The sequence below is a fragment of the Canis lupus genome, chromosome 23 (assembly GCF_048164855.1).
Source record: "Canis lupus baileyi chromosome 23, mCanLup2.hap1, whole genome shotgun sequence".
Lineage (NCBI taxonomy): Eukaryota > Metazoa > Chordata > Mammalia > Carnivora > Canidae > Canis > Canis lupus.
Genome location: NC_132860.1, coordinates 19,275,509 through 19,294,341, shown reverse-complemented (window position 1 = coordinate 19,294,341; position 18,833 = coordinate 19,275,509). Strand labels below are relative to the sequence as shown.

Sequence of the window (18,833 nt, the reverse complement as noted above, 5' to 3'; positions counted from 1 at the left end):
AAGCATTACCGGTAGCCAATCGGCATAAAGATCTCGTTCACGTGGTGCATCTTCAGCCTATCGTGTTCTACTACTTTTCAACTCCCTCCCTTCCGCTCCCGGCTCCTTCTCTCTCGACAAGATGGCCACACCGGCAGCCCCGGCGAGTGCTCCTGCCGCCACCCCAGCCCCAGCCTCCGCCCCGGCCGCGGCCCCAACCTCGGTCTCAGCCCCGGCCGCAACCCCAGCTTCAGCGCCAGCGCCGGCTCCGGCTCCAGCGCCGGTCCCAGCTCCAACTCCGGCTCCAGCCTCTGCCTCAGACCCGGGGACTGCGGCGGCCACGACTGCGGCTCCGGGCCAGACCCCGGCGTCTACGCCAGCCCCAGCGCAGACTCCGGCGCAGTCACTGCCGGGTCCTGCTCTCCCAGGCCCCTTCCCCGGGGGCCGCGTGGTCCGGCTGCACCCGGTCATTTTGGCTTCCATCGTGGACAGCTACGAGCGACGCAACGAGGGCGCTGCCCGAGTTATCGGGACCCTGCTGGGTGAGTGGTCAAACCGCATTGACCCTCTCGCCTCCCGTTTATCCCATTGACCTCTTGACCTATTTCTGCATCCCGTCTTTCTGCCGCGACTTCCCTCCTTGAAGGAACTCGCACTTTCCTGCCAGGTTGCTGTCACTTTGGTCGACACAGAATACGTAAGCCGTAGTGCGTTACTGAATAAGTATCGTGTGCCGAATGATCGATCCCGGGTCCCCAGGATCACGCCCTGGGCTGAAGGCGGTGCCAAACCGCTGGGCCACCCGGGCTGCCCCTGGTTTTATGTTTTATTTTTAATCTCCCCGCTAGCATTTGAGGTCAAGTGTGATTAGTCCCAGACTGCCAAAAATGAGTTCAGATGCCGACGAGGAAGTCAGAAACGTTTGACTAAACGTTCGACTAAACGCTGCCCCCCACCCCCCCCCGCCGCCTTCCACCCCCTTCCACGGTCTAAATGTCCTTATTTTCCAGGTGTTTACGAGGACGTTTTAAACCAGTTGGTAAAGAAGTAGGGACTTCTGTAAAAAGACATCCCTTTCAACAAGTTTGGCAGAAACCTATTTAGGTTTTTAATGATATTCTGCTTTTCTAAACATTTAATCCTGATCTTATGTTTTTTAATCTCCCTGATATGTTAATTTGTAAAGCTGAGAAGCTAAATAGGGATTACTGATAATAATGCCCTTTTCTCTTGGGAACTGCTGATCCCATCAAAGTCCTTTTCCTTCCATCCTTGTCACCAATTTTAGATCCCTTTGTAAATGGACTCTAGCCTCGTTTGTCATTTCTCTTATTCTTGAATATGTATGTAATAGTCTTTCTAGCATAGAAGACAACTGAATTGCAAAGGGGACAAGATTTGACGGTAGATTGCACCAAATATTAACCATGTGCCTTGGGATTCCTGGGTGGCTCAGTGGCTGGGTGCCTGCCTTTGGCCCAGGGCATGATCCTGGAGTCCCAGGATCAAGTCCCACATCGGGCTCCCTGTATGGAGCCTGCTTCTCTCTCTGCCTGTGTCTCTGCCTCTCTCTTTCTCTCTGTGTGTGTCTTTCATGAATAGATAAATAAAATCTTAAAAAAAAAAAAAAAACATGTGCCTTGAGACAAATTACCTGAAGTCTAGTTCTTTCGGGGCACTTAGACTTAGTCTTTGCAGAAACTAAACTATCACCAAAAGCATCTCACTGCTGGCAGACCATTAGGTACAAAACCGCGGTTGACTGCAGTCTTCCACCACATCAGGGCTACCCCCACACCCCCAATCCCTGCCTTGCAACACACACACATTTGCCCTCTCTTTGAAGATTTAGCATTTCACAGAACCTTCAGTTGATCCATTATCTTCCAAACATCAAGGTTTTTCTCAAACCAAGCCTTTGTATTCTGTTTGACATAAATGTCTTCCCTGCTCTCTCTCATTTAAGTTTCACTCATTTCCTGGGTTCCCAGGAAAAGTGTTAAGTGTCAGTTCTTTGTCTCACATTACCACCCTCACCTCCATTCTTAACCTCCAAAGTATAGTAGCATTCTGTAAATGTGTCCTGCTTTGAGCTTCTGAAATAAATGATTTTTGCAACAAAGGTTGGCACTTGACGAATACTAATCTATTTACTCTTTGAGCTGCACTGCCAAATTTTCCAAATCCACTGGAGCTATTTAAAGAAACCCAGGGAGAATGCTCAGAGCCCCCAGATACTCTAGTGACTCTAGTTAGACCAACTAGTCTAGCTCTTCAGATCCTCTTCCAGACTGGGATAATGGTATAATGCTCAGTGTTATAGAGACAGTACTTCACTGAAGAATTAAACACAGACTGCTCACGAGGAGCTTCTGAATATTCTCAGATGTTAATTCATGAAACATTTAATTTGGTTAAATGAAATGACTGGTACTGTTTAAATACCATAAAACTGTTACATATTTTGAATTCAAAGTTTGATAAAATAACTTCTGTTCTAACCTTAAATTCAAGATGAAGATATATGCAAATAATTAGAATACAATGTGATAAATGCTTTAACTGAAGGATATTGTGGCATGGAAATGCAGAAGACTTAAAACTGCTTCAGAAGTGTGAAATGGTCAAGTTTATTGAATTCCTGTTTAGAGGTCAAATAAGCATATTTATCCGCTGGGTTTGAAGACATAGTTTTAGCAAAGGGAGCAGAAACCATAGTGAAGTGGAATTAAACAGACACATGGGTGGCAGCATTGTGGTCTGTGGAGGAGGGGGAAGTGCTTGAAGCCTGGTATGGGTGGTGCCAGTAGATTAGAAAAACATGGAGAACTCAAGGGACTAGCAGTCTTAGGTCAAGAAACAAACTAAGTGGGAGTAAAGGTATCAGAACTAGAACAGAAATTTGTGGTAAAAGACTGATACTGATGTTTACGGTTCACAGGTAGAAGGTTTCTGGATGATGATGGGGTTAAGGACATGACCATTGGACTAGATGACTGAAGGGAGGTAAAGGTGAAGCTCCCTAAGATTGTACTCTGAGGCTAGGCTTCTGTTTGGGTGGCCTATGTAGACATTGTCAGAATTTTCCAAGTATTCTGCAGAATGAATTATAAGAGAAAGTCTAGTGGCTGAAAAATGATGTTCACAGAGTGAAGATCCAGAGCAGGGCTGGTAGCAGGAAAGACCAGGTAGGCAGAAGAGCTTGTAAAGGAAGAATAGACCTTGTTTATTGATGGTTAAAGGAAAACAGGCACTTCAGAGCTTCAGTTCTCTGGAGGATCCTGGTTCCATTGATGCACATGGCTGAACTTGGAGCGTATGAGTTCAATTTTTTGTTCATTGTCTTCAAGGAAGCCTCTGACAGCATTTGGAAAGTGGTCGGAGGCTGTTGAGAGCTCTAGGGTTTTATAACATGTGGACAATTCTCTCTCACAGGAACCGTTGACAAGCATTCAGTGGAGGTCACTAACTGCTTTTCAGTGCCACACAATGAGTCAGAAGATGAGGTGAGTAGGAGCTTGAGCTGCCAGTATGTCATCTATAGCTGTTCTTTTGTTAGGCTTTCCTCAAGGCTCCTCTTGCGCAATATATTGTGCTCCTAACTAGAAGTCCTACAGTTGGAAGAGCTTTTTTTCTGTGTACATATTTGCTGGGCCTCTGCGGAGGTTGGCCCCTTGTCCTTTTCTTCCATATTTTTTCTCTGAACTTCTGGCTTCTTAGCTTCCTTTTCTGCCTTCCTTCCTAGGTGGCTGTTGACATGGAATTCGCTAAGAACATGTATGAATTGCACAAGAAAGTCTCTCCAAATGAGCTCATCTTGGGCTGGTAAGTTGGAGTGGAGCGAATGGGAAGTTTTGGTGATTGCCAAGATTTTTTGCCACCAGTCTAGATATTATACTCTCTTTTGGAGACAATATTGAAAGTGTATCACCTCAGGATCTATGAATTTAGTGTGTTTTGCTGGTAATTCTGATCTCATGAGGCCAAGCATATTTACTTTGAAATGTAGCTTTTACTGAGCAAGTATTTTTGGCTTGCTGGTGACTTGCAATGTTTCAAGAGCTCTGACAGTCAGCCTTTGATTTGATTTGATACAGTTTTCAGTGTATTCTTTTTGCATTTGGGGTGTCACTGGAGGTGACACTACTACAAGAGTGTCAGGTACCTAGAGACACCCATGTCATCATTGTGTTTGGTCTTAATGTCACATTTAGACATGAATCCACACTGTATTCCTTTTTCCAGGTATGCTACAGGCCATGACATTACAGAGCACTCTGTGCTGATCCATGAGTACTACAGCCGAGAAGCCCCCAACCCCATTCACCTCACTGTGGACACCAGCCTCCAGAATGGCCGCATGAGCATCAAGGCCTATGTCAGGTGACCAGTGTTTTGGGACACAAGAGCATAAAAGGCTATCTATCTAGTTCATACCATGCGTGGATGACACCCACCACCAACCAAAGCAGGTTTAATTCTTCAGTATATAATTCACTGCCTCCTAAGAAGGCCCATTCCTCACTCTCAACAGTTACCATTAGAAAGATTTTACTCAGAAACAAAATCTATTCCTGAAATATCCACTCACTGATACCTGGTGTACCCTAGATTTCTACTTATTGCTCTTAACCAATTTCAAATGACAGCCCTTTAGGTATTTGCACAAACTCTCATGTTTTTCGTGTCATCTTTTCTATAAGCTAACTCTTCACACCTCCTATAGTTGATCCTACTCGGTATTTTGGTCACAATCCTTCACCACATTCACTGTTTTTCCGAGTCACCCTTTAGTTTGCCATTATCCCGAGAACTGAACACAGGACTTAGGGTAATACAAATTAAAGGGTGACTGTTCTTTTTTTAATACATCTGTTACCCCAGAGTTAAGTGCATTTTTGACAACAATAACATAGTTTTGACGCTGAGTTTGCAGGCAGTTAAAATACCAGCCAATGGGGGAAGTTGGGAAAGGCTCAAGTGGCATGCTACAGAAGGGGCTGCTAGAGGAGTTGGAAGGATTATCTTTTCCGGTTAGAGTGAAGGCATTTGTTGGTGCCTGTCTTATAGTTTGACTTTGTGCTGTTTCCTTGTGTGACGTGATGTAACCAGTTAGTCTTGATGCCGTGAGATAATGGTGGTGGATGTCACGTGCTTATGGGCTAGCTGGTGTACCACTAAGCTTTAGTCATCGCCTGATTTCTTAGTTTTTCCAGATATTTCAGACTCTTCATGGTCCAGTTGAAAAAAATAGAGTTGACGTAGTAAAGACAGTCACCTTTAGTAAGATCACTTACAGCACCCAGTCTCGTCTTGGGCAGACTGGAGTCGGCTTTTTTTTCAGTGCTGACGAAAGGCTCAGTCTCATAGAAGATCTTCCTTGTTTCTTCTCTCAATGGGGCTGGATATCTGGGCAGCCAGCTTCATGGGGAAATCCAGTGTCTTGTTTCATCACTGAAATTGCACAGTGAGTGAAGCAGTCCTCTAAAGGGCCAGGTCAGGTCTGAATGCTGAGTCCTCTCTCACAGGCCAGGGTTTAGTGTGTGGAATGAGCTAAAGGAAAAAATGACTTGTTCTCATGAGACCTCTGGGGTTCAGATGGTTCCAGCCTTCTTACCTCAGAACCGTGGAACCCATTCTCTTGGTATAATTGCTTTTCCAGCCTAGATTAGGAAGCTCTCTCCCAAGGCTATTTGTTTACCTTGACTTCTCTCTCCCCAGCACTTTAATGGGTGTCCCTGGGAGGACCATGGGGGTGATGTTCACACCTCTAACAGTGAAATATGCGTATTATGACACTGAACGTATTGGAGGTGAGTAACCTTCCCATACCCTCTTTTGAGGTCTGGCATTTTTCAGGGGAGGGGATTGCCACTCTAATGAGTGGAGGGCCTTGGGTGGGTTGAAAAGGAACCATTGATTGGTTTGTGAACCATTGATAAGGTTTGTGATTCAAATCACAGTTGTTCTCCTTTATAAATGGGCTTCCAGGAATTATTTGTGGAATTATTTGAGGTGGGAAATTTTCAGCACCAGAGGCTGTGTGGCCATTCGTATAAGAGCAAAACCAGTGATTAGCATACTGGGTGCAGAAGTTGAGCTTTGGCAGGAGGAAGAAAAGCTAATAAAGGCAGAGCAGAGGAGTTTAGAGAAATTGACTATGTCCAGAGGAGGGTGAAAGAGTTAGCAGAATTGTTAGAAATCATCTCTTTCCTGATGGGATGACTAAAATCTCTGTGCCTCTTATATCCCCCATCCCACTCTCACAGTTGACCTGATCATGAAGACCTGTTTTAGCCCTAACCGGGTGATTGGACTCTCAAGCGACTTGCAGCAAGTAGGAGGGGCATCGGCTCGCATCCAAGATGCCCTAAGCACGGTGTTGCAGTATGCAGAGGATGTGCTGGTGAGGAGGGGGAAGGAAAGAAAGGAGGAGGGCATAGATCTCCACTCTGGGATCACTGAGAGGTATGCTGGTGATATGGCAGTCCTCGGTAGTGGTGAGAATTAACTGTGCCTCATTGAATCTTTGTTTGGTGCTCAGTCTGGAAAGGTGTCAGCTGACAATACTGTGGGCCGCTTCTTGATGAGTCTGGTTAACCAAGTACCCAAGATAGTTCCCGATGACTTTGAGACCATGCTCAACAGCAACATCAATGTGAGTGCCTTTCCTGGGCTTCTGGGAGCTTACGTCTTCCCCCACCTCAGCTCATGCACACAAATATAAAGGGAGTTGGGGGAGATGACCCAGAAGGGAACAAAGGGAGGAGGGGCTTTGCCTTTGGCCCCTTGCAGTCCAGGTTGGGAGAAAGGAAGAGATAGTACATGTGCTTGGAGATGCCCCCGCCTTCCCTTCCTTGATTCCATTATCTCAGGTGCTATGGATACTACTGTGACTTGTTATCTAGATTCATAGTTGATAGAAATGCTAAGTCCAGAAGCTAATGACAATGCAATTTCTTCTTCTCCCTCTGAGTTCATAGGCAGCCCCCCGCCTCCATATTCTACCCCTGGGATCTTGGCTAAAGCACCCCAAGTTTATTAGTATATCAGTAGAGATGAAAAGGTGTTCTCAAACGTTTCCTTCTTATCTTCCACCTTCAACTCTTGCATAGCCTTTTCCTAAGCTGTCATTTATACCCACTTGTTCACCATGGAGCTGGCCAACACCAGACTTTCTTCTCCCTTTGCCCAACCCCTCACTCATTGTGGCTTCTTCCTCTTCCAGGACCTGCTGATGGTGACCTACCTGGCCAATCTCACGCAGTCACAGATTGCCCTCAATGAGAAACTTGTAAACCTGTGAATGGGTCCCACGCAGTACTCCTGCCAGTCTTGGGCCACCCTAGGACTCAGAATGGAGTGAAGTAGAATGGTTTACTTGTGGTTTGAGTCACACTGAGTCAGTCAACTGCTTGTGACTCTAAATAAATCTAGCCTACCTTTTGTAAATGAATCCATCTTACATGAGTTTACTGCTGGGTGGGGGGAAAACCTACTCTAGAGCTCATGCGGAAACTAGGAAGTGAATACTCTGGGTAGAAGTTGGTTGTGTGTGTGTGTGACTCACCATCATTGGTTGTGCCCAGAGCCCAACCCCACACCAGTTTATCTTCACCTGACTCCAGACCAGAAAGCCTTCTTTGCACACTGGTTTTACAGAGGTACTTTCCCACTCTTTTGGCTATAATTAGAGCAAATTGGATCTCCAAAAAATAGATATTTACCACTTCTCTTCTATAGCACTTAACACAAATGGCAGCACAAAGTGTTGCCCTATGAGCAGTTGGGAGTATCTAGGGCATGTGCTAGTGAGTGAGTGGGGAAGAAAGAAGGGAATGGGTACAAATCTCAGTCTTGGGGCCCCTGAGTACATGCTGGTGGAAATAGTATTCTGAGGATAAACTGCACTTTACCAAACTTTTCTTTTGGCTTTCAGTCTGGAAAGGTGTCCAGTGACAATACTCTGAACCATTTCTTGATGGGTCATGTGGTTTCCACAGGAAGTTAAAAATGAGAATCTATAGAGGAGAAAAAAATTTTTTTAAGTTGGATACTTAATCTGAAAAAGTAGAGGGTATGATCAGGGTTGCAAACTACTTATTATTTCAAGAGCTATTTTCCACTATGGGGAGGCAAAATTAGGATCTGTAGATTAAAGAGATTTCCCCAAAACTCCACAAATTTCTTGGGTACTGTATGTAACATGAGACTACCGTTAGGTTATGTTGAGATCTGTCAATCTAAGCAAGATGACAAGATGACATTTCCAAGGGATTTTGTAGGATAAAGGTGACTTCAGACAGCCCTTTTATTGGATATTCTAGAGTGTTCTGCCTGGGTACTGCCAGATGTCAGGTTGAAAAGGAGAACAGATCATTATTCAAGGACTGAGGGTTGGTTACATATTGGAGTAAAGAGGTGAATGAAGGCAAATGAGTATCAAAAAGATCTGCATTTTAATTCTAGTTTTGAGATCTGTAACCTTAGGAAAGACAAAATCTGGGGGTCTTAAGATGCGGATCATAATAATAGCCCATTAGGGTATTGTGTGAATTTGATGAATTAATACCGGTTTAATATGTGGAGAATCATGCCTGGTAACCGTAAGCATATAGAAAGTGGTAGCTGTTATGAACCCCAACCTGACCTTAATTCTGATTCTAATGGAATCTTAGGAAATACAAGTTCTGGGGGTTAGAAAATACAGACAGTAATACTTTTTTACATGTAGGCAGACATAAACCCACGAAATGATAAAAGTTATGCCAAATTGTGAGGTTAAAAATAGCATGCACAATGGAAAAATGGTTGATTAGAGTTCAAATATTTGTGTTCTATTTTTGGGGTAGGTGGTTTATTTATCTATTTATTATTTATTTTAGATTTTTATTTATTTATTCATGAGAGACACAGAAAGGCAGAGGGAGAAGCAGGCTCTATGCCAGGAGCCCAACACGGGACTTGATCCGGGACTCCAGGATCGCGCCCTGGGCCAAAGGCAGGCACCAAACCACTGAACCACCCAGGGATCCCCAAGGGGGTGGGTGGTTTAATATGAACTTTAGTTTTTTAAAATATGCGTGATAAAATTCTAAAGTTAACTGCTGAACATATATAACCTCCAAACCAAAGTGATAAGAAATAATGGAATAAGAAAAAGGAAAGATAGTTTTTAAAATTGGAGAAATGAGAAAGCATGGAAAAAGTGGGTAAAGCACATAAATAAAAATGGCAAAAATAAGTCTACATATAGGGACCGCAGTAAATGTAAAAAGGATTAAACTAATGAGGAAAAAAGATTGATTTTTAAAGCAAAACAAACCTGAGCCATACTTTGCAAGGGACAACATCTTAAAATGTTGAGTGAAAAAGACTAGTCTCAGGAGACGATATTATAGAGTCAGAATACAAAATCTAACACTTCCTCTTTCCTGAGAGGCTGCTCAGAGCCTGATACCCTTGACCCTCCTGAGAAGCATAGGACAGTGGACAAAAGAAATCCCATTTTTCAAGAAGTGTGCTGTCTTTAAGCCAACAGCAGCCAAAAACACTTCTGGAATTGAGATTATAAACCTACAGAAGCCCAGAAGAGTCACTGGGGAAGATTTTCACTAAGGAGGTAAACCTTGACCCTAGGAAGAGCTTGAAGGATGGCCAGGAGGGGTTCCTGGGAGTGAGAATAAAGTGAATGAGGCAGACTGTGGCCTGGATACAGTGAAGAGATGTACAAAGGACAGCTAGCAAGAGAATGGTCAATGCAGGCTTGTCAGCGCCAGAATAGCTTAGGGAGCAAAGTTTCTGAAAGAGAAGTGCTTTTCAGGGTGATGTCATCTGTAAGGTAGGGGGAGTGGTCTGAGTGAGAGATGCAGGTAGCCTGAATTAGGACTGGAAGAGGCCCAGGAGATGAAGGCAGAACACGAGAGGCAATGGCCTGGCATGCTGTGGTTCAGTACGTGATCCAGGATCTTTTGCCACCTGCCCTGCCTAGTGGTTGCCACATACATTGCCATTCCAGACTAAGTGGCACGTGGAAGTAGTGACTCCCAGCAGTTCTGAGGATCCCATGACTAGGAGAAGCAGCGGCAATCTGGTGGGAACAGGAAATTAAGGCTAAAATGAGACTTGCACAGTCTGACCAAAAATGGAACAAGCCTATACCAATGAAGAAAATTCTCCAAAGCTGGCTAACTCCCCAATCCCACCCTTCCTGTCACATGAGGTTACCGGTTCGGGGCTCTTCAGCAGTCTTAGCCAAATTTTCCTTACCTCTACTCGAACAGCTTTTCCAAAGAATCCCCTGGCCAGTTCCACACATTTCTCACACCAGAACCTTCAAATACTAATCTATCTACCCCAAAACTATATTCAAATATTCCACAGTCATTAGCCACCCAAACTAGTCTTTTCAATCAATCCTACAAACTATGCCAACCAACTACCCATAAGCCATGGCCCCACCACGTCTCCATTTCTCAATTCCGCTTCCCCACAGAAGCAGTTTAATACCAGTTTACCCAGTGTCAATGAGCTTCAGTCTGATGGTTGCTTTGGTAGAGAACATTAGCTTCATAGGCATAAATGGCATATTCTTGTACCTTCCTTGATGGGCTCCAATTTACACTGAGATATAAGCATTTTGACATTAAGAGAATCCTGAATGGATGGCCTAACCCTAAAGTACCCTGAGCCCTTGGACATCTGGATCCTAGAAGTACATATTGACTCCTAAGCAAACAGATTGATCTCACCAGAATGCATCCTTCAGGTATACTGAGCCTCTGGACTTAACCTCCTAAGAACTTTGAATTTGGACCACTTGACCCATTGGGCAGATTGATGCCCAGTGGCAGTGAGTCTCTGCAGGTATCTCATTGACATACTGATAGTGCGTAGTAACCCTATGCACACTAACACCATTTGTTCTATATTCACTGTTTACTCATTTAGCACTAAGTTTTTAGTATTTGTCAGATATCATGTTAGCACTAGGTGAATAAATGTGCACTCTGTGTTACTGGTCTTGAGTTTACATTTTGGTGGGGAAAACAAATAGTTAGAAAATAGGAAGTGAGTGCTGGATCTAGCACTTAACTGAGCACCTATTTAGTTTGGGTCAGATATATTCCCTCTGGAATATGAACCTCTGAGAGGTTCAAAGAGAAGTTGAGTGCATTACTTTAGATAGGGAACACAGTGATGAAATGATTTTAATTCAAGTCTGGACTTTTTTTTTTCTGTAGCCTTCTGCTTCAGTTAAGTGGCCCAATGAAATAATAGGGTGAAAATGCAACATAATAGGAGCATATTATCTGTCCTAGGGAGTCTGGGAAGATTCTACCCAGGACATGATACCTGAGCTGGTCTTTCTTTTTCACTAGATTAGGAAAGGATAAACGGGGCAGAGGAAACAACACTTAAAAAAAAAATACTAACCTATTCAGAACCTAAGGGGGCATATGCGGGAGGCAGACCATAAGGGCCCTCAGACTATGGAGATTTTATTTTAGAAGTGGGAAGGCACCAGATAATTACATAGGGATTTCCGGAAGATCATCTGGTAGTAGTGTAGAGGAAGAACGGAAAGGGTGAGAAGCAGAAGGCAGGAAAACGAGTCAGAGGGGGCAACTGTGATTGTTCAGATGACCATGGCAATGGAGATGGTGACAAGACTCCATTTGAAGAAGCTGTTATAAGGCAAACTCCGGCGAGTGCAGAGACTGGTTGAACTTGGTTGGTGAGATGTGGGAGTTTACGGGGATGTTGCCTGGTTTCTGATAAGAATGATTGAAAGGATGATAGTATGTGGAAAACCTGGCTACTCCAGCGTGGCAGAAATTTAGAGGATACAGAGATGAGTCCAGAATTAAGGTTAGAGGGGTAGGTTGGGACCTGTTTACAAAGCCCAAAATGGAGTCATTTGCTCCTCCCTCCCCCAGACTTCATTAGTTTCAGCGCATCCCAGAATGTCACCTTTTAATGGGCAAATCTGAAATTTCCTGACCAACACTAATAAGGCTTAACAAAGCCAATTAGATCTTCATATTTACTCAGTTGGATTTTGTTCTTTAACCAAATGGTGAAGTCTTAAATGCAACTAAGTAACTGAGATATCTTTGATAAACTACGGGCTGCACCAAATCTTGAGGAAAGGCTGAAGAAGTTAATCATTTAGTCATGTAGTACTTACCAAGTGCCCCCAAATGTGCGAAGCAAGAAGTCTTGGTGTCTGCTTAGAACCCACTGGAGGGGACAGACAAGTAGAGGTGATTGCATTGGGAATCACAAGGCATTGGAGGTCATGGATGGCTTCGAGTTAGGAAGTAAAATCCAAGCTGGACTTGAAGAATGAAGAGGAAACAGACTGAAAAAGGAGAGAGAGGAAAACAGCATTCTAGGGACAGAAAGCTGAGAAAGGCTCAGAGACAGCATCAACCATGTGCCTCCGTCATTGCTGACTCTTGGCTAAGGAGATGTAAGGAAAGAACACACTATGCCTAGGTTGAAGGAAAAAGGATAATATCTTATATATTTTTTATACTTTTATATTTATATATATTTATTTACAGCCTTGCTAACGTGCACAAGTTTGTTTTTTCTGTGAATGTGTGTTCACACATTCTCTTTGTATGTGGTTGTGCATATGCTAGAAACTTTAGAATGTGTCTGGGTGAAACAGTATGTGTTGCCAAAGTTCTAAGACACCACAGTCCTCTGATTTTCTCCAATCCCCCTTACCCAGTCCTTTACTGTGCTTTAGCCTCGTCATTCTGCTGTAGGAAAGACATTAGGGTTCAAAGCCAATGGCCGAGAAAGAATTCTTGAGATGTCTTTGGTGCAAAAAGGTGGTTTTATTAAGGCAAGGGGGAAGGACCTGTGGGCAAAAAGAGCTGCACTGGAATGGTAAGGAGTGCCCATTATATACTTTCAAGTTAGGAGGGGGTTAGGAATAGCACAAGCCTCCCGGGTATTTTGAAACAAGGTTTCCAGGATCCTGAGGGGGCCAGCTGTTGTCAGGAAAAGGTCATTTATTACTCTTTAGTGAAAACTCAGATGTGTATCAGTGAGCCATATGCTTGGAGGATGATTGCCAACATGTGGGGGGGGGGGGCAGTAGAGATTAATTCCAAAGAAAATTTTTTAAAGTAGACTTCTAGGATCCTGGGGGTCATGCTAAGATTGTCTTTTGCCCTTAGCAAAGTGTCAACATCAGGGCAGCTGAGTTCCTAGAGGAGTGTCACTCTGCCTGTTTCAAGGACATGTTAATGGGCTGTAAGTAGTAAGGAAATGTAATGATTTTTCTTCTGCCTTTGCTTCCCACATCACTTCCTCCTCTGAGCCTCCCTCAAGGTTTCATTTCCCAGGGCTTCCATCCTGGACCTCCTCACTGTCTACACCACACCCTGTGCTGAGAAGATCTTATTGAATCCTTTGACTGCAATTATTGCCAGTTGGTTATAGATGCCCAATCTTCAGCTTTAGCATTGGTCCATATTCAGAACTGTTTGCAGGCTACTTAATGGACACCAGATATCTCAAAAGCATCTTAAATTCAACATGCTCCATTTTGAACTGATTGTCTCTTTCTCCCCCCACAAGCCACCTCCTAAATATCCTTTCTCAGGTTGATGACACACTAGGTACTCTATTGTCAAAACTAGAAACCTTGGATGAATACCTTGATTCTCACCCCATCCCTTTCCATGATGTAATCAATCATGCCTATATAGGGAAGCTTCCATAAGAACCCAAAGGACAGAGTTTGGATAGCTTCTGGATTGGTGAAAAAGAAACTACATGAAACAACAACTATCTAGAAACAACATGCATGCCAGGAAAGTGGTGTACCCCCAAACTCCAGAAACAGGAGCTTCTGTCCTTGAGACCTGTCCACATCTCACACTATGGATCTCTTCACCTGTTATTCAAACACTTTAATGTCTTTAGTAGATCAGTGATGGCAAATAAACTGTCTTCTTGAGTTCTGTGAGGTGCTGTAGCAAATTAATCAAACCTAAGGAGGAGGTCCAACTTATACTTGGTATGTCAGAGCACAGGGGACAACTGGGACTTGTGACTGGGATCTGAAGGGGGTAGAGGAAGGCAGTCTTGTGGGACTGAGCCCCTAACATTCAAATCTGACACTATCTCCAGGGACTTAGAGTCAGAATTGAGTTAAATTGTAGGACACTCAGCTAGTGTCTGAGAATTTCTTGATGTGAGAAAATTACCTACACATCTGGTCACAGAATTATTTGGTGTGAGTAGTAAATGTAGGGTAGAAAGTTTTCCTGTTCACCCTCTTTGATCCATTCTCATCACAGCCCAGGATGAAGTCCACACTTCTTAACACAGCCTATAAGGTTCATCATGATCTTGCCTGACTCTTCACCACATACCTTACACTCTCTTACCTGGCTTACTACTGCTCTTCCTTTAGGTTTGTTTTATTTATTTATTTATTTATTTATTTATTTATTTATTTATTTATTTATTCATTCTTTCATTCATTCTTTCATTCATTCTTTCATTCATTCATTCAGGAGAGATACAGAGCGAGCGAGAGAGAGAGGCAGAGGGAGAAGCAGGCTCCATGCAGGGAGCCCGATGTGGGACTCGATCCCTGGTCTCCAGGATCAGGCCGTGGGCTGCAGGCGGCGCTAAACCACTGTGCCACCAGGGCTGCCCCTCTTCCTTTAGGTTTTAGTCTAGGTGTTGCCTCCTCTTGGAAGGTGCTCCTGTACTATGATTGCACGACATGCTCATATCTTAGCATTTATCTCACCATTTACTTGTCTATTTACTCTCATTAAAAAACAAAATTTAGGGGTGGGAGAGGGGGAAAAAATTACATTTTAAAGATCTTACTGGTTTTATTCACAGATTCAGAAAACAGGTAGCCTCCCATCTAGCAGATAGAAGGGAGCTCTGAAGAGCTGTACAAAATGAAAGACTTAGGGGCAGAAGAAGTGAGAACAAGGAAATTATACAGTGGATTGATGGATTAGTTGTCCTTTAGGGGATGGCAGGCTTCTATGAGGCAGATTACCTCACTACTGCTGACCAGTTGACTCTTGATCTGGTTTAAGAGTCTATTTCTGGGAGAGGCCAAAACTCTAGCAGAATCTCAGTTTGGTGATGAGCATATGCTAAGTGGGCTTGGCATAAGTGACTCTTGTTTTGGACCTGTTCTGTTTTTAACACTCTATAGGAGCAAAAGCTCTGTAAGGGTCAGGATTGTCTATCCTGTTGATTGTTATATTCCTGGATCCTAGAGCCAATCAACAAAATACCTTCTCAAAAAATGTTTGTGACACGAATGAAGGAATACTGGGTGGTTTGCAGGATAATTACCACAAGGCACCCTGGACATGATGATTCATCAGGAGTCATCAGGATCCTTTGGAGAAGGCCTGGAGGGGGAGATCACACCAGATATTACGTTATTTGTTTTACTCATTTATTCTAAAAATATCTAATGATACCTGCTATGCACCAGACACAGTGTTTGGCACTGGGAATCTAGAAGTAAATAAACTGCTCTCTGCCCTCTCTGGGTTTAAATCTTATGGAGGAGATACACAAAAATAAGCAATCATGACAAAATGGAATAATTTTTATAAGAGATAGAAACAAGTCTTGGGAAGACATAGTACAGAACATGTTTAAATCTGCCTGAGGGTCAGAGAGGGGAATTCAGTCCTAAGAGACATAGGTAAGTGTCTAGGCACAGAAGAGGAGGAAGAGCTTTGAAGGAAGAGGGATGAAGATCAAATTATTAATTTTACAATGGCCCACATGTGGAGTGTTGTGCTTCCAAGGATACAACAGCCTAGAGGTAAAATAAGGTGGCAATAACAGCCACAAGGCAGTATCTCTGTCACTCCTACCTTCGGTGGGGGGGGGGGGGGGGGGGCAAATGTGACACCCACTTACACATCCTCCAGAAAGTCATGGGGTATCTTACAAGTTCTCTGAACTTGGAGTCAACTTTGTATTTTGAAATTTTAACCGAATTTTACAAAATAATTTTTAACATAAAATAATTGTCCATGTCATTAAATCTTCAAAAACCTTATTTTGAATAGTTTTATGTTTCTATTATGTAGACAAACTCATTTATTTAAGCAATTTTTTAGTACTGAACATGTGGGCTGTTTCCAGCTTTGTGTGAATACATCACTCCATGGTGAACAGCTATGTGCAGACACGAATGCCTTGAGTTCTATTTCTTTAGAATAATTTTTGTCCTCTACTCTGTGGCACATTGTCACCTGGGAAACCTGCACAGTGCCACCCAACTTATGCATGTGAAGGAAACCATTATGAAAGTACATCTCCAGCTTCTCTTACCCTCTTTCTACTGTGGAGGGAGGGAATGGGAAGCTTAGAGGGAATGAGAGAAAATACGATCCTTCTGCCCTCTGTGAGTCCATAAATGCCACAGACCTCTCCTCCTTCATCAGCTTATACCAGGGTCCCTCTGAAAACTCAGAATAGCTTGGAGAGCAAGGGATTCTAGGAATGTGGAAACCTGAATGTGATTCCTTTTATCAACCCCACCTTATCTGCTCTACTGAGCCTAGGGCTGCTTGTGTGCAAGAGAGTCTCCAGGCTCTTCTGGAGTCCTGAGAGAGGGCATTGCTTTAGGGCTCTGTCCCTGGTGGGCAAGGGAGGTCCTAGGAGGCTGGTACAGAGGTGTCTCTAGCAAGGATATGGCCCAGTGATCTGTGGGCCCTTCAGGGAAGCAGGTGTGGGCTCTTACTGGACTCTTGCTCTGGCCAAGAATAGTTAAGGTAAACTTGAGTCTTCCTGTTCTCCTGGGGCAGGGTGTGTAAGACGAAGGCTTCAGCAGGGTATTGGCATCTTGCTTCGTTCTGCCCGGCCCATACTGGATGGAGAGACCATTTCACCTTCCAATACCCACAAAATAGCTAACAGTCAGGCCTAACCCCAACAAGCCTCACTCAGTCCTCCTTGAAGAATCAAGGGATCCATTCTTACTGGAAGTTTACTTGGCACAGCTAATTACTATGATATCAGGTTCTAGTATAGAAATTAGCATTTCCTCCAACACACTAGCCATGGTCAGCATTTCCAAGAATGTTCAAATAAGGCTAAATCCCTGAAACTACGTTGCTTCTCCTTGCAGCGTTTAGGAATTCATGCGTGCTCGGCGATGCAAGTCCTTCCAGGACTAACAAAATTCCACTTGTCTCCCTCTACCCCGGTGTGTCTCCCAGAAGGGAAAATAATTGCATTTAGTAATGATCTAGGCTGTGATTAGGTCTGTTTGTTTGTTCGTTCCCGGCTGATCTTTCTGATCTGTCCTGGTATATATTCTGGTATATATTCTGCCTCATGGGGTTTGCCAGCCCCATGCTTCTGTTTCTGTCACATGTTGATGGTCATCAGTTTTATAATGGTCTCTGTCCCACTATGTTGGCCCTCCTGATCTGCGTAATAATTGGAGCACCGTTCTATGCCTGAGGCCTTCTGAGTCATGGCCACTAGAGGGCTGCCTTGCACTTCATAATCCTTGTTCCTGAGTTTTCCAAGGGGGTCTTGTACAGAAAAAGCACCTTCTGCTTTGCAGGGGCTAGGTTGGTGCAAAAATGAGTGACCATACCTTCTAGAGATGCTTCACCTCCAGAACCACCTTTGGTCACCTTTGAGCCACAGAGTGATGACACCAAAGGATCTTAACTCTGTCCCCACCCAAAACCACTCAAAACACAAACTAGTTTTCAAAACATGGTTTGGAAACACAGTTTTAAATAAAACACCTAGGATCCATTCCCTTTCTCATCAGATTGTAATATACAAGCCCTTGTATACAAAAATCCCGGAGCTGCCACTTCCCGGGATAAACCCTGGCCCAGGCCCTAAAGACCAAAATGAGGTCTCTGGGGCTTTCTATCCAGGGAAGGGGTGGTGCCAGAGCTAGTGTGTAGTCCCAGGACTCCTATAAAAGAATATGGCCTTTCTACATGGTGCTAGAGTTTTTTGGCAGGTGAGTGAGGGCCTCACCAAACTCTGAAGGTTGAAAGAAGGGGCAAGGCAGGATTGTGTCCAAACCGCCCAGGTAAGACTGCTCAGCTGATTGAGAGGGCAGGACATGGATTGAGGTGTTAGCTGGGAATGGAAACCCCAAATTTAGACCTAAAAATTCAGCTGGAGGGGGAACATACTTAATTTGGGTCCCCTGATAGCAGAACATGTGACAGGGACGTGGGGGAAAAAAGTAGATTATGTGGAAGGTGATCTGTATTAGAAAAAATACCATGAACTTGATGTCTGATAACAAACAACAGAAATGTGTTCTCTTATAATTTATAGGGGCTAGGAGTCTGAAATCAAGGGGTTTGTGGGGCCATGCCCCCCCAGCAGGATGTTCTTTGTTCTTATAAGGACACCAGTCATATTGGATAGGGCCCACCCTAATTAATTAAAATTAATCTTAATTTTATTACCTCTGGGGAGACCCTATTTCCATGAAAGCTCATATTTACAAGTGTCAGGGCTTAGAACTTCAACATATCTTTTGGGGGGATACAATCAACCCATAGTATGATCCAAGAAGCAGAAATGAATGAAGACAAGGAAGGGAGGAATATCAATACAGTTTACAGTATTAAACTGGTTATTTCTGTTCCACTGAGAACCCTCTAAGGAACTGTGTAAAATACCCCTCAGAATTCTGAAAGACGACTGAAAGGCTTGAAAACTGGGACATATAGCCAGTTCTCCCATTGGTCAGAGAATTTCTGAGGAGGTTAACTTCTTCCTACTTGTATGCTACGTCCACAGGTGGGCTGTCTGTCCTTTCTTAGCTGGTTAAGAGAACTGGAGAC

General features: G+C 43.8%; 1 protein-coding gene across 1 annotated transcript; it reads left to right on the top strand.

Annotated features, from left to right (window-relative positions):
• Nucleotides 1-95: 95 nt before the first annotated feature.
• On the top strand, nucleotides 96-7,435 carry EIF3F (eukaryotic translation initiation factor 3 subunit F). Its single transcript, XM_072794199.1, has 8 exons — nucleotides 96-521; nucleotides 3,415-3,485; nucleotides 3,725-3,804; nucleotides 4,225-4,362; nucleotides 5,701-5,792; nucleotides 6,249-6,385; nucleotides 6,524-6,637; nucleotides 7,208-7,435. The coding sequence occupies exons 1-8, from the start codon at nucleotides 122-124 to the stop codon at nucleotides 7,283-7,285; spliced, it is 1,110 nt and encodes a 369-aa protein (XP_072650300.1). The 5' UTR covers nucleotides 96-121; the 3' UTR covers nucleotides 7,286-7,435.
• Nucleotides 7,436-18,833: the final 11,398 nt, after the last annotated feature.